This window comes from Bombyx mori, chromosome 23 (assembly GCF_030269925.1).
Source record: "Bombyx mori chromosome 23, ASM3026992v2".
NCBI lineage: Eukaryota > Metazoa > Arthropoda > Insecta > Lepidoptera > Bombycidae > Bombyx > Bombyx mori.
The window spans coordinates 8,559,351-8,576,222 of record NC_085129.1 but is presented as its reverse complement, the minus strand read 5'-3'; the positions used below and the strand labels follow the sequence as shown (position 1 = coordinate 8,576,222).

At 34.9% G+C, this 16,872-nt stretch overlaps 1 protein-coding gene across 3 annotated transcripts; it reads right to left on the bottom strand.

Moving 5' to 3' along the window:
- Positions 1–253: 253 nt before the first annotated feature.
- LOC101743804 (glutamate receptor ionotropic, kainate 3) lies at positions 254–16,761 on the bottom strand. 3 transcript variants are annotated; one of them, XR_009976265.1, is made up of 18 exons: positions 16,410–16,754; positions 15,925–16,070; positions 15,235–15,402; positions 14,348–14,505; positions 12,806–13,002; positions 12,220–12,461; positions 11,409–11,513; positions 10,495–10,608; positions 9,680–9,880; positions 8,559–8,720; positions 8,213–8,412; positions 7,650–7,848; positions 6,245–6,333; positions 4,820–4,950; positions 4,631–4,746; positions 2,852–2,998; positions 809–1,997; positions 254–668 (listed from the first exon to the last, which is right to left on the bottom strand). XR_009976265.1 is itself a non-coding variant. In XM_038019493.2 (17 exons), the coding sequence occupies exons 1-17, from the start codon at positions 16,486–16,488 to the stop codon at positions 1,731–1,733; spliced, it is 2,721 nt and encodes a 906-aa protein (XP_037875421.1). In that variant the 5' UTR covers positions 16,489–16,761; the 3' UTR covers positions 254–1,730. The 3 variants fall into 3 exon arrangements, 2 of the variants coding, with proteins under 2 accessions (XP_037875421.1, XP_062531182.1); XM_038019493.2 differs by having other exon boundaries at positions 254–1,997; positions 16,410–16,761; XM_062675198.1 differs by lacking the exons at positions 7,650–7,848; positions 8,213–8,412 and having other exon boundaries at positions 254–1,997.
- Positions 16,762–16,872: the final 111 nt, after the last annotated feature.

Below are 16,872 nucleotides of genomic sequence, written 5' to 3'. Positions count from 1 at the left end.
ATACATATCTTTCCAAAAAATAAGTATTGGTCCATAACCCACAGACACAGCCCACTGAGTTTCTCGCCGGTTCTTCGCAGTGGGTCGCGTTTCCGATCCGGTGGTAGATTCTGCGAAGCACTGCTCTTGCTAGGGTCAGTGTTAGCAACTCTCCGGTTTGAGCCCCGTGAGCTCACCTACACACGCTAGGGCAAGCTGAAATAGCCTCTCAAGGCTATTAGCATAGGTAGGGAAAAAAAAGAAAAAAAATTGGTCCTTATTAAGTATAATTTTTATTTTGCATACGTATCGCTTTACACCCGTGCTTTTATTGTTACTGTATACAAAGGCACATCCGTCAAGTGACGTAAATAGTAATAAAGGTATTTTGAGAATCTCTTTGTAGTGGCCACATTTGTAATTCTCACAAGGAACAAATTATTTAGAAACAATCGTTGCGAGTCAATCGTCTGATATTCCGATCATAGTCTATTTATTATATGGGGCAACACAAGATTCTGCAGTTTTGTGAATTAAAATTCACCATCACGCTGTCTCTAAAATTATTCAATATAAAAATTTTATCCAAAAATCAAATACATTACAAAACATGAATGTTGAAGAAGAATAATTCGTGACAAAACCGTATATTCTTTTTATTTTAGATTAATTAAATAATAAAATAATAACTATACTTGAGACCTTAGAATTATATCTCAAGGGGGGTGGCGCATTTACGTTGTAGATGCCTATGGGCTCCAGCAACCACTTAACACCAGGTGGGCTGTGAGCTCGTCCACCCATCTAAGCTATAAAAAAAAACAAAAACCCAACAAGAAAAAGGTTGATAACGATATCCCACCGTGTACCCGACAGTGTAAAAGTTATAAGTTTTTTTGCTCTGACAATTTGTTAAGCTAATGTAAGTCGGTGAACGATTGTGGTCTAAAGGTCGGTGTCCATTTCGCCTCGGACGCTACGACTAATGGTCTAATGTTTCAAGTCAACTTATAAATCTAGTTCCCAAGACATATTTCATGTTCGTATTACTAAAATTTACGATTTGAATTTATATCGGGTGAATTTCAAGTGGACGTGCAGTGGAGTTACGATTTTATGATTCTACTGTTATTTTTTTATTCGGGCCATCTTGTGGATTATAATGTTTTTTAATTGTGATTAGAAAGCGTTATATAAGTTTTTGGAAATTATAAAAGAAATTTAATAAAACTGCTCTTTAGGGATAATGACAGAATTAGGCAAATTGTATCCCAGCCTGTCATCAAACGAAACCGTTGAAGCAGACGAAGCAGTAATTTGCTGCGACTCTTTTATTTGCTTATTCTATGATATTATAATTTCCCCACCACAAAATCCGAAAAACTTCTGTATATTTTACAAAGTTTCAATTGCTGAACTAGGTGGTAGAATTTTCAAACTTTGAACGAAATGTGCCGACTTATTTTTTTTGTTGAGAATATTACCTGTTTTCATGTCGGTTTTATATCTCAAATGAAATGAGGAATATAATAAATAAATAAATAAATACAAAAACGTAAAACGGCGTTTTGCCGTATATATTATTTAACATCTACATAACATTAAAAAAGAAGGTATGTTTTATTTCTCATACGACAATGTTTAATACATTACTAGGTCATTATGTACTAGTGTTGGGTAGGAAAAAAAGGGAATAACTCGATTAAAATGTACTATAACTCTTATTAGTTAAACGATTATAATCGAAGAGTCTAACTGTATTCGCGTCGCTTAGCGAACGCTACACTCAGGCTTCTTGACGAATGTCGTGAACTATGCGAATGATGAGTTCGACGCGTGTCGGTAGATCTCCCGGATCGTATCGACCGTAACGATCGTATTTCATCTTTCCCTTCAGCCACTTCGGCTAGATTCTCCAAGCTGCCTTCCTGCTTCTGAACTCGATTCACCGGTTTCACGCTTCCACTGAACTTGATCACGAATTTCAGCTCTTCGATCAACTCGAATTTGAAAGTGGTCTGCAAGAAAATAATTAAAATCAAATAGTTTTCGTTAGCAAAACGTAATAGGTATGGTTTTAATTTTGCTTTCATACAGTGTGCAAATTGATCGTTCCCTTAAATCGAATACGCTGAGTTAAATGCAAAAAATACTGTTTGTTTATTACTATAGAAAATAGGCAAACACAATCAGCTCAATAAGTTCAATAATATTTCCTTCTTTGTTAGTCAACCATATTCTTTTGTTTAGTAGCAAAGGTCGAGCTTGGTTGCAATAAAAAAAATCCCCAACAAGGAAAAGTTGTCGTTAATGACACAACAGATGAAAAGGAATCCAACACTTGAAGCGTTAATGATTTTGGTTAAATTTCTATTACTGGATAAACATTAGTAATCATACCAAACCGAAGCCGAACTAAATTGTGTCAAATGCAAAACATTTTAGGCTCCCCGCGCACTGGGCAGCCTGGCTGCGGCAACCGAAATATTTGAGCAGCCAGTTATAGCAGCCAATCGACGCCCATTTATGATCCTTTCGTCGAGCGATTTGCACTTTATCTCGTAAAAAAACGTAAAGAAAAGACACTTGATTCATCCTCTTTTTCTAGAACGGTACTCAAAAGGCTTATTTTATAACTATTTTAAAGATGTTCATACATACCCAGGCCGGTTTTTTTAAATACAAGAGATAACTAACATATCGTCTGGCTGACGCAGCCTGACTGTGTAGTGCGCGGGTGTGTAGTGTGTAGTGCACCCATTGATTTAATTTTATTATTTTACGAGGAGAAGAACAACACTTTGCTGCTCTTCACTTCTCTTTCAGATAGCTAAGAACAGTTCCAGTACATCATGAATGAATTACAACTCACTCTATATTTAACAGATCGTTTGAAGACTCCCCACAACATATCCAGTATTGATATGAAGAGCCCGAATACACTTCCCACGCCTAACACGACGAATGCCCCGACCATGTTCTTCATTTCTAATTGTGGTTCTTCCTCGTCACTGTTTTGCTAAGAGAAACAAAAAAAACATGCAGAATTCTGACTGTCCTTAACTATGCAGATAGAATTCATCATTGGGGCGAATGGCGAGTTTTAGTCAACCAACCTAAATCCTCATATTCTTTAAAAATATAATATGTAGAAAATGAGATTTATACTCTCAACATTACACCTAAAATAATGAGATAATTCCAGAAACAAGATAAAATAATAAAAATCTTTGCATCCTTGCTGAGGAATGCAACTCTGGTCTTTTAAATTGAATACACAGCAGACATGGAGAACAGTGATTGCCTGAGCCTATCGACCCCGACCCTAATAAACAATTTGAATTTGACTATAAAGTAGTGTATTATTATAATAAAATGATTGCATGCCTTCTTATTTTCAGCAAAGTTTTGGATTTAGTGTTTACACGCTCCAATGGGACCTTCTTGAAGGCGTAGGAATTTAAAAAATGGATCACCTTAAAGATTAATTTTGAATTTAGAAACTACGCACGCCCCATTCACATTCCCGCTTCTCTACGCGTAACACGTAAAACATTAATATATAAATTGGACCCAGTTCTTACCAACTCTATTGCATTATATGAGAGCTTTCTTTAAATATATAAAACATTCATTCTTAGAACACTATAAAAAATTACATTCTTTAAATATATAGAATACAGTGAAGTTTTCCCCTTCCGTTCGCCGCTGAGAAACCATTGAGGAGCCCTACCATTGGAGAGGACAAGGTTTTGGAGTACACCAGATAAATCACGGATTTTGTATTTTTTAATTCAAATTGTGTCTTCCCATCTGTACTGTGAAGCTAAAATAAATAGCCCTACTGCCTACGCATCGAATCGCGTTATTCGAAGCATTTACCAATTGCGCCAATGGTGTAACTCTTTAGACATAACACCAATTATTAATTGAGGTGGCCAAGAAAATGAATAAATGCGTTTACCTCTTCAAATACTAAAAAAATATATATATATTATAATGACATAAGATCCAAGTTTTAGACTGGGTATCACGAAAATGTTATAACAATATTCGTATCATGACTATCGTAACTATCGCTCGCTCGCATCGTATCGCTCAGTGTCGCTCCGATTATAATAATAATTGTTAGAAGGACTGGGTCATTCATCAGTCTTACTTGTTACCTTAGCCTTTTACTCCTATTTCGCTTACCGACTCTAACAATTCCTAGAGATGATGATAATATTAGAAGTTAATCACTACATAGTATAAAACAAAGTCGCTTTCTCTGTCCCTATATCCTTATGTATGCTTAAATCTAGAAACTACGCAACGGATTTTGATGCGGTTTTTTTTAATAGATAGAGTGATTGAAGAGGAATTCTTATATATATAATAACATCCATTAAATAGTTAAATAGTGGAGAAATCAATAATAAATTATAGTTTCCAAAGCGAAGCGAGGGCGGGTCGCTAGTATATGTATAATATAATAGATTGTGGCGACTGTAAAAGCAAGAACAAATAAGAAGAAAATTTTACTGCATCTAGGCACTACTATCTACGGCTACACATATACGTACCTAGTACATACTCGGAATAGTATATAATGGTGTTTCGTAATAGTATATCACCGAATAGGTTAATATTTTTAAATTTAATTACTTACTCCACAATTACCGCCGCCTCTTTTCTCTTTCCACCAAATGTCTTTCAATTTTTGTATCTCACCTTTTTCTTTTAATATTAACAAAGCATCATCTATATATCTTTTGTACGGTGACTCTGTAATATGTTATAATTAATTCAGTTATTTTACATAAAGTTAATTTCATTCAATATAATTTTATAAGCTTACTCTTTTTCATTCCGATGCCATATGTTTTGGAGTCAAGCAAATCACCTACTTGCATTAGATCGCAATGTCTTTCCGTTGTATATTCTATGGATGTTGATTCCATAAAGAATGCGTAGGGTTCCGTTTCAGCCCTGTGAAATTAAACAATATTATGTTATTCGCTTTAGTCCTTGTTCTCTCTTTTACATTAAGATATTAGTTGAAATAAAACAAAGATCCGTCACACTGAAATAATGATTATTTCTCATCAGAAATAGCCAAAGCGATGGTTAGAACTCGAGTCACAAATTTCTAAGAACAATATTCAACAGAGAACGGTTTGATGATTTGAACAAATTCCCGTCAGAACAGAGTTCATTCCTACCGGATTAATTATAATTTCTCTCCTGTACTACCAAACTCGGGACGTAACTCCCTGCGTTTTACTAGTACTGGCATGTAATTCTTTAAAATCGGTAATGTTGAAGCAGCCTGATCAAGTTTCTGATGTATCTGATGTTCAAGAGTTTATTTTATAATTTTTTTATTAAAGCGTCAACCAATGAACGATCTCACGGGGCAGATGTTACGTGATTATGGTTGACCTATACATCACAACTTGAATGCTTGTAACAACCTTGAGACATGAGAAGTAAGTTTCAAATTCATAATAATACTATTCATATCCGACCCAGGCGACAGGTCAACACAAGGCGTCGTCCAAACACCGGTCAATATTCTCGTCGAACCCCCTGAGTTTTTCACGGGATCTTCTCAGTGGGTCGCGATTCCAATTCAGTGGTATATTTTGCGAAGCACTGCTCTTGCTAGGGCTAGTGTTAGTAAATTTTCTTAAGTTGAGCCCGTGAGCCCACACACCAATTTGTGCGTAGCTGAAATAGCCCCTTAGGCTACCAGTGAATAGGTAAGAAAAAAAAAATATAATTAAGGGATGTCCCTTCTTTCAAACTACAATGCATAAACAAACATAACAGTGGCAGATAAATCAACTAATGTTATTAGTACCCTAAAATTGTGCATTTTCCGATTCAAAGTGTAATATAGCCACTATTTTAACAAAGTTGAGGCTTTAATGTACATCTCAAGTGGAACGAAGGCAATCAATTACAGTATACGAGTATCAGTAACCTAATAAGTGGAGGCGTAAGATCGTGTACACACAGGAATCCTTACTTCTCGATCAATAACATTGACTAGAAATTGTTTTTTTTTTCCTATCTATCCGCTTGTAGCCTAAGGGGCTATTCCAAATTGGCTGGTAGGTGAGCTCACGGGATAAACCTAAGAGTTGTTAACACGGACTTTAGGTAGAGCGGTACTTCGCAGAATTTACCACCCGATTGGAATTGCGACCCACTGAGAAGATCCGGCGAGAAACTCAATGGGTTATGTCTGTGGGTTAGTTTGTTGGTGATAGATACTTACTTCGCAACGCCAATATCATTTTGTGGAACAAGCCATCCTTGCTCCTTCATTCTTGCATACATTTTTTTATGCAGTGTCTTCGGCGAATCCTTGAAAAGACTCAGAAATGTTTAATGATTAAGATTATTGAATGAATGAATTATTTTATTTCAGACAACAATAAGTCCACATTGTCATGTGTACATAGTATCATTGAAACATACTTAAAATTAACAAAACCAATCCAACCAAATAATTAACAGTTGAATACATTTCAAATATTCCATTCAACTGATATTTGAAGTCGTCGTGACCTAAAGGATAAGACGTCCGGTGCATTCGTATCGAGCGATGCACTGGTGTTCGAATCTCACTGGCGGGTACCAATTTTTCTAATGAAATACGTACTCAACAAATGTTCACGATTGACTTCCACGGTGAAGGAATAACATCGTGCAATAAAAATCAAACCCGCAAAATTATAATTTGCGTAATTACTGGTACTCAAGGTGTGTGGCGCATTTACGTTGTAGATGTCTATGGGCTCCAGTAACCACTTAACACCAGGTGGGCTGTGAGCTCGTCCACATATCTAAGCAATAAAAAAAAAAAACTTACTTCGAACCAACCATTATTATTATTATTATTATTATTTAATCCGCAAATGAACCATGGTACAATGGTTCAAGTACCAACAGTCATAACGGTCATGTTATAAGGAATACAAACAAAAACACAACACGGTCGGACTGCAGTTTTTATATAATACAAGATCCAATTCATATTTGAAGGTGGACAGCAGCTTTCAAGTTATGGGATTTTGGGTTCTGTAGTACTTAGTAAGCCAACTACTTTTAGGTAGATGGGTAGATGGTAAAAGATCTAAAACGGAGGGACTTCGGTTCCCTCTGTATTTTGTACTGCATGTTCCATGGGGAGTGCTCTGAGGAATTGTTCGAGATGATACCAACGTCTCGTTTTTTACCATCGCACCGCCCGCCACCGGAGTAGAGTTCATCCATACTACCTGGAGCCACTGCGGTCATCCACAGTGCGTTTCCAGAGATCTTTTTTGCCACGTACCATCCGGCTATGGAATGAGCTCCCCTTCATGGTGTTTCCCGAGCGCTATGACATGTCCTTCTTCAAACGAGGCTTGTGGAGAGTATTAAGCGGTAGGCAGCGGCTTGGCTCTGCCTTTGGCATTGATGAAGTCCATGGGCGACGGTAACCACTCACCATCAGGTGGGCCGTATGATCGTCTGCCTAGAAAGGCAATAAAAAAAAAAAAGATCCACCCATTTACCCAAAAAACAATTATGTTAATTCACTGCATGTCGGATTCAGATCGAATTTGCATATATTATACTAGCATAGATACGTAGAGCTTACAAAACTAAAGCTATCCATATAATTATACACGTACCATAAAAAAAGAATGAGTGGATCCATTTTCTTTAGCTCCATAAGAAATACTTTTGTGTTCATAAAGGCTCTCGAGTGATTGAAATGGCATCGAACCTTTCTGAACTGTGAGGAAAGCAACAAGAATACCCACGTATGAGGCCACCATCACCATTGTGAAGAACCACCACACACTAGTAATCATTCTAGGGGCTAATGCTCTGAAAAACGATGGCAACGAAAAAAAAAACAAACAAATTACAATGCAATAAAATTTTACCCAAAACTATCAATTCCGTCAGTAATGAGAAACCTATAACTTGTTTAGCGTAGTATTTTTACACTTCTTACAATTTCTGTCTGAATACTTAATACAAATACTTAATACATTTTAAGATTCTATTTCTTTTTTATTTTTAGGATTTTATATTCTATTTTTTAATGTTGACTTCATTTCTAAGTAGATATTAGGATAATTGGAAATTGTCATATAGCACTGATATAGCATTGTTGGACGTTAGTCCACCTGACGTCTTGGGTCAGTCACAGATAATTTTAACTATGGATAAAGATAATTTTACGTACATGGGCGCTATTTCGGATCCTTGTTGCATTACAGAACCGATAATGAGCCACAAAGCGTTGGCGAAACTAAATTGATTGCTCAATTCCTCTGGTTGTTCGATACAAGGTACTGGATTCTGCCACTCCTTATGAGATATACGGCCGACGAATATCATGATTACTCCTAAGCCCATTTGAATTAACATCATATAATACCAGACCTGTGAATAGTTATCATTTTAATGGTTGAGTTAATATAATAAAAAATCAAACGCCATTTGCCAACGCCAAGCTCAGCATTACTTAATAACAAATTCCCTACTCGCAATTTTTATTAAATTATTAATTCAAATCATAAATTGTTTACCTCCTTAGAAAAGACGGCCATGAACGAGAACATCTCAGGGGGCTCTTTACTCGGTCGCTTGTATAAAATACCGATGCCAAGAGTCATAAAAGGTTGTGAAAAATCGATAACAGACTGTCTTTCAGCTGTTATAGACAGATCACATATGGCCAGGTCAGCTTTCTGAAAAATACGAACATTGATACTCAAATTTATGACATTTTTATGCAACTCACCTGTTGGATGGGCCTATGCGATCTACATCAGCAGTAATAGTCGAAATAAACGTTTTTATAATTTGTAATAGTGTAGTGTATTTGTGTGCATAATTATGTGCACTAAAAACTGTGCGCCCAAAAAAGTTTATGGAAATTACGCTCTGACCCGTGCACCGTATTTTGATATTATTATTAATGTACAATTATTATTAATCGTGTCAATAGATGAACATGAAGATACTATTGAGGCTATATAATAATATACAGGATATAATATACTCATAAAATAATAACTGTTTTATAGTGAATCTAGTAGTTACAGACCGCAAAATAATTCGAGCACTCAAAATATTAATTCATTAAGTCATTGAGGCTTACAAATAAAATTCAAATTGTCACACGAATTAATAAGCCTAACAAATATAGTTAAGTTATGTCTGGTAAAATTAGTAATAAATGAAATAAAATTATATACACTTTATTGTATGTAAAGAATTTACAAAAATATGAACTTAAAGGACAATTTAATTATTAAGTAAAAGAAATAGGTGTTATTTTAGACATTCCTCCCAGCTAGTATAAATAATTTTAATAATTTTTAAAAAGCTGGTATAAATAATTTTAAAAGGCCCAAAAGTATGCTAAAACAACTTTAGTACTAGGACCTCTTGTGAGTCCGCACGGGTAGGTACGACCACCCCGCCTATTTCTGCCGTGAAGCAATAATGCGTTTCGGTTTGAAGGGTGGGGCAGCCGTTGTAACTATACTGAGACCTTAGAACTCATATCTCATGGTGTGTGGCGGCATTTACGTTGTAGATGTCTATGGGCTCTGGTAACCACTTAACACCAGGGGGGCCGTGAGCTCGTCCACCAATAAGAAATAAAAAAGAAGTGACATTCATATTTTAAAACATAACTTACTTCAGTTATTAATTGATATATCATACCACCCCATTTGTGTGTTACAGGGTCCTTTCTACCGTAATTTTCTTCTAAAATGAACTCATAATTAAAGCCGAGCGCATCTGATAGTTTTTGAATGAGATCCACGGCAAATCCCTCATACCGGTCATTACCTTCTAGTGCTGTATGCCAATTTTTTACATATCCATATGGTGCAGTCTGTAAAAAAATTTAGTATTATAATTTTAATAAACAAATATGCCAATTGCTAATTTAATAAAAATAATTTATTAGTGAAAGTTTCTCACGTTTTCGGTTAAACTTTGATTCAGTTCTTTCATTGTAAAATTTTTTTATAGAAACCTCATTGCCTCGTAAAAATGCGTCGCTTTTTTTTGGTCTTAGTCATGGCATTCGTTTCGAAGGACAAAACAGCCAGATTTACGAAGCGATTGATTAAGAGAGATCATTTTGTAGTTTGGTATGGGATCCGGTAGGCGATAAATAAGTAAATAAAGAAGCTTGCCTGTCAGTGTATAGTCTAAAATAATATCTAAGTATAATATTGTTAGACATATCGTAGATGGAAAATAAAAATTCGTATTGATTGAATTTTGCTCGACAATAAATCCGCGTCGGTTGGCGGTAAAAGACTCTCGTTGGAGTCGACAGACTAAATCCGTTGTCTCTCAACTACCTGTGTCTGAATCTTGGGTGTGATATAACTCTTTGAACTCAAATGAGGATCGCGGGACGCTACGCGTCGCATCGCGTTGATGGCGCTACAACCACCAAGAATCGGTACATTGATTTAATAAGTTAATAAATGTTACCGGTGCAATTAATACTCGTAGCGTTTTGTTTTTCAGAATAGATTCTTCACCGATCTGTGCATCTGGGATAAAAGGTCTCTCTATTTTTAATTTGTCATCGATCCAGTGTCCAATCTGTGAAATAGTAGTTGAATTAAAAAATCAGCTAGCCGAAAATTTATGTTTGGAAACAAGAGAATGCACCGTTTGGTAACCAAAGTAAGTAAGTGAGTACTAAGTAAGTAGTAATAGTAGTATTTGTTTTCTGTAATTACGTTAACCACCGTCCAGCTTTTGTTTATTGCGAAGCGGTCACGGATTTTAAGGATGCGATAGTCGTTATTCCATTTAAAGTAAATGTTTCAACCTTATCATTAGATAGGTGATAGCATTCACGTTGTGATGTGAATGAACTTCGGTAACAGCTCGATACCAGTTGAGCAAAGAATTAAATTGCCCAAAAACAAAAAATTGTTTGTTTTTTTTTTTCTTAAGAAAGAAAATGAGATTACGAGTCACCCAAATGATGATGTCTGGTCAGAATAACTCAAAAAAATCAGCAATGCCGGAGAAACAAGCCTATGGTACAGGATTCCTCACATACCACGTTATAAAAAGGACATGTCATAGCGCTCAGGAAACGCCGTTGAAGGCAGTTCATTCCAGAGTCGGTTGATTCATGGTAAAAAACCTTTGGAAACGCGTTGTGGATAAGTTCATTGGCTCCAGGTAGTATAATGAAGTCTACGTCGATGGCAGTTGCGTGATGAAAAAAGGAAGGCATCATATTTAATAATTCCTGTAAACACTGCCCATAAAAAACGGGAATCGAAGTCCAGCCGTACACCCAAAGGTTCCGGTCTGTTGAGTTTATCCATCTTCATAAATCTATTACATAATTGATTTAACTATTCACTAATCTGCTTTCAACTTACTGTTTGATTACCAGATGAAGTCAATTCGAGCAGATCGAAGATAACTTCATTTCTCTGTCCGAATCCGTCGAATATCAAGGACCGTGTCAAACCTTTCACTCTATTCTGAAAAGATAATTTAAATTGAATTTTACATTGGTATTGAACTACCACAACTTTTGAACATAGATCGTTATTATTGCTGCTTTTCAATGTATCCCAAGTCCCACAATATTTAAATAAAGCCATCTACATTATTATCAATATTACAAACACGACGGTTTATCTTATTCTTAAAGTCCCAAAACTATAACTCATAGATCAGTTATTTAAAAAAAATCCTATTTATAAATAATCGCACAAAAATACTTTAAAACCAATCATATCTTGATTGTTTAATTTGAAAACTACAAATCACGATAACCAACTTTTTACCTCTATTACCGACAATTGTAATGGTGTGAAAAGAATATTAAAAAACTTATTTGTACATACATACTTATATATACACGCGTAGGATGTTAAAGTTCTTTAACGTTATTAATTCACATTAACAGCATGCCCATGTTTTAGTTATACTATATTGATGCATATTTTTCTCATAGATATATACCACTTACATAAATTTTGCTAGAAAACGTGATACACAATTTTACTATTAAATAAATCATGCCCTACATATGCGCCCAAAGCTGTGTCGCATACTAAAAATACACTCCTTAGTATTTTTCCAAGCTCGCTAAAGGAGTTTAATTTAAAAAAATCACAATAGGAAAACGTTAGTACACGATTAATAATGATCTGAATAGTTATAATAATAAACTAAACGTACTGTCCTCATAAAGTTGATAAGCGTCGATCCATATTTCCAAGAGTCGTAGTTGTCACAGCTCAATTGTGTCGATGTAACGTTCACTTTCTTCAGGGATTCATTAAAAACCACAACCGCATCATGAATAAGCAGTACTTCGGTTTTAATTTGTACCGGTTCGAGATTTTGTACTGTTTCAGTATTGAATTGTATTGTGAATTTCCATAGATCCTCGTTAGCTGCAGGATCTATTATACGAAACCCTGGAAATAAATTAAGACGGGTATCGTTTACGGTAGCGCAGTTTCAATCGACTGCTTCGACAGGAAGGTAATGTTTTTCGACTTTCATTTTCATGCGTATTTTGTGTTTTCAATCTGGAAACCACTATAGAGATTTCATTGAAGTTATCAAAATTGTGCGATTAAAATGAGCGCCTTTTTGAATAAGTTACGGAAATAAGCAGCCAAAAGAGATTTAACCATTCAAACAGTAGACTCTTTATCACTGCGAAAACAATTTAATAGCCAATGAGGTTGTCCACCCATCTAAGCAACAAAAAAAAACAAAATACCCAAATGACAATATCACATAAACAGTAACCTACCTGTAATATTCACGCCGCTGTATCTGTATCGTTCCAAGTCTAATGTAAACAAATCTGGCGACACGAATAAATAGGAGTGCTCTTCAGCCATTAGACCAACTTGTTGCGCGTGTTGCAGAAGTTGTTCCAAATTACGTGCCGGACAATCCACCAGGAAGTTCACACAGCCATTTTTTTTGGCGTCAATTAATACATCTCTGGAAAATATAAATTAGAAAATAAAGTTAATAGAAGGTTTAATGAAACCAAGAATAAAAAATGACATATTCTTCATCATTATTAATGCCATTCGTTTTTTTTTTTTTCGTGAAATTCTATTCATTGTGTATTTTTTCAAAGAAAAGCTTGTGGTTTATTTTGGTATAATATTATAGAAAAGCCCAATAAGGAAAAATCGAGATTTATTTTCACATCATAAAACTGTCGCTTTGTATAGTAACTTGCGAAAATAAATATTTGTAATATTTGATAATAATACAAAGACACCTACATAACGTATTTTTGAACAACAAAGAACTTCTCTGTAATTCAACTGAAAAGCAAATAGTAAAGAAAACAATTGTTCAAAATATAGCTAAATCTTAACTCGTTTAAACAACTTGAGAAAAGGTCCCCGATCCTTTTATAAAATTTTATTAAAATAAACAATTTTGCCTACAAACTTTATTTTTAAATTAATAAATTATTTGCGCGATTTCATGATGCCTTTTTTATGTCTTTACATTGGTGATAAAATTGTTGCGTTGATACTAATACTAATTGATTATTCATTAATTATTTTTCTGTTAGGGACCTTTATTATGGCATCAATGTCCAAAGAGCTTAGAGAAACAAACCGAAGCCAAGTTTTATTTTTCATGTAAAAATCAATTTCAACTCTGTTCCTGAAAAGTAATATGAAAGTTCAATCGTATTGTTGCGAACGTTTGTTTGGGGGTGAAGATTTTTTTATCAATTTTCTTTCCTGCAGTTTTCGTGAGTTGAAAGAGCTGTTAAATTCTGTAGTTCAATCTAAATGTTGTCATACTTATTTCCCAATTTGTGCCGTTTTAATTTTTATTTATTTAGTTTTTATTGCTTAGGTGAGTGGACGAGCTCACAGCCCACCTGGTGTTAAGTGGTCACTGGAGCATATAGACATCTACAACGTAAATGCGCCACCCAACTTGAGATATAAGTTCTCATGTCTCAGAATAGTTACAACGGCTGCCCCACCCTTCAAACCGAAACGTATTACTGCTTCATGGCAGAAATAGGCGGGGTGGTGGTACTTATCCGTGCGGACTCACAAGAGGCCCTACCACCATATGGTTTCCATATAAACTTTCTATTAGTTTATTTAATTGTAAATGTAATTTGACAATTGCCTTAATTATCTCTAAGCAATGTCTTGACCATTACTGAGCTTTCCCTGTGAAACTTTCCGGTAGTACAAGTCGTCTTCAGCTTAATCTAATTACACTTAAGCATTATTTAATCTGTTCTCTACGACATTAGTAGTCTGTCTACACAGAGCATGAATGGTATTGGTGAAATAAATACCTGTAATCGTTTCCGTTGAGTTCTCTTATAGTAACGGAGCGTTTGTCAATGCTGTTGCCCATTCTCAGCAGCTCTGTTGCTCTCAATAAACTATGCCCTCTGATGTACAATATTGTGAAATTGTTCCAGTCCTTTGTCTCTACCAAACTCTTTAAAACCTGAAAATCAGAACATGGCGGAATGACTGCCAATCGTTTTTATCAATTTTTATCAATAAAACCAAAACTTTTGGAAGCGTTCACGGTTCAACAATAGCTCGCGAGAAAACATGGAAGGGCAAAAAATTGCGAGCAAATAACTATGCGATTTAAACGTATACATATTAGAAAATGCTCACAAAATGTCATGTCAATATTTTGCTATCTTCAATGTATCTAGTATATATAGTTCGAATCCCGCCAAGGGAAGATATTTGTGTATATAATAAATATAAATGTCTTTTCCAGGGCTATGGATGTATATTAAACATATGTATGTGTATAATAAAAATCTTACATTTATTTCCGTTATCTGGTACCTGTAACACAAGTTCTCTACGAACTTATCACGGGACCAGTTAAAGTGGCGTGATAAAAAAAAAAAGTGTACATAGTGTCTAGGAGGCACATTTACGTTTATGTAAACTCATTTTATTTTTATATGTTCACGTGAAATAATTTATAATTGATCTTAAACTAATTTCTTGAGCTAAGAATATGACAAAGATATAAAAATGTGAGAAAAGAAAAAGAGATTTCATGCTTTTTTGTTCCTTTTAAGAACCTTTTAAATAAATTATGAAATTTTGACTAGTTATCAATTTTACTCTTATTTGAAATTAGAATTATAATAGAAGAAATTAGAAGAATAATATTGGAAAACTTAAGTGTTTATTCTTCTATGCTCACTTTATTGTAGGCAATAGGACTGGGAAAGATATTTATTATAGACCAATTCTTTGCAAATAAATCAATGTGCTGTATAGAAACATGCGGCAGCTCCAGCATATCAGTTATAGCTTGGATATGTTCACTTGCATGTCCACCAATTCCATCAATGATCCCCAAAACTCCTTCCTAGAAAACAACATTTCTTAATATGTAAATACTTTGCTTCGTATTTCTGCCAGTTGGGGTAAAGTTAATTTTTGAATTGTACTCTAAGTTTTATTACACTCTTTTGAAAACTTAAGCGAAGACAATCAATGGAAGACCTTTAGAATTATTTCCAATAGAACTGTATTAAATAACTGGAAAAAAACACGCGCGCTGATCCGGCCCCAATTTAGGGTTTCCTGTGTAATGGGTACCAGGGACTGACAAACATACTTATATATGTTGAAATGTATACGTATGTATAGATAATAAATACCCAAACAACGACCAAGCAAACCTGTTCATCACACAATGTTTGCCTGATGTGGGAATCGAACCCACGACCCTCAAGGCAATGATCAGGAGCGCTAACTCCTGCATCGCCGAGTCAGTCAAGAATGGATAAATAGATAGATTTTAATACTCAAAAGAATTATTTTAAAGTCGAAGTAAATCGAACACTTTAGAATGTGGATACGTCAAAACATTTTCGGACTGTAATACCTCTGCTAATTCGCAAACATATCTCTCAATTTCCAGTATTTCTCCTCTTTGTGACACCTCTTTTATCGAAACAGAGAAATTATAAATTTCGGCACTAATTTTCAAAGCGACTTTCATATCTTCAGCATCTTGGTAAAATATACCTCCTGAAATATTTACACAAATAAATATTAAACTACTTTATTTTTCTTTATCGTTCCCTCACTGTTGAGGATCGCGACCACACGTGACATTCCTCCATAGTGTTCGATCATGGGTGGCATGGAACTACTTAACTAGATTTTAATATGGTTAAAATAACAGAACAGCGTTTAAGAAATCGACATATTTGTTATCATTTTAGATTTGAGCTATAAACAATATATTGGTTGACAATAGAATGAGTAACATTTTTGTGCTAGTCTCTATACAAGTTTTGATGTTGTAATAATCTGGACAACTCAAGTCAAACAAACAGAAAATTTTTTTTTTTCATGATTACTTACCTATTGTTCTAAGATTTTCTTCAGTGGAAACCAATCTTGTAGAAAATAATAACAAAAACAAAACACAAAGCACAGACATCTTATCGTATTAAAATACTTAAACAGCACTCATTTTTGTGACAGTTAATTGTGAAAGTAATACCGATCGGTTAAACTTTGAATCACGTTTCCACGAACGCGTGAAAAGTTAGAGGCGATAAACATTAATGAGTTTACATATCGACAGCCAAAGCAGTAATTACAAGTTTAGAGATAATCAATGATTTGGATTTAATTTTACGGTGAAATCGACTGCTTGGTATTGAGACGGGCGGAGTGTGCGACACGATGCGTCAGAAATAATCCACGACCTATATTTAGGACAAGTTTTCCACAAAACGACATACTTTATCTCAATACCGTCTGGCCCGGAGTTATAGAATAGACGATTTACAAACGAATACAGTTTGTTGATTTGTAATTC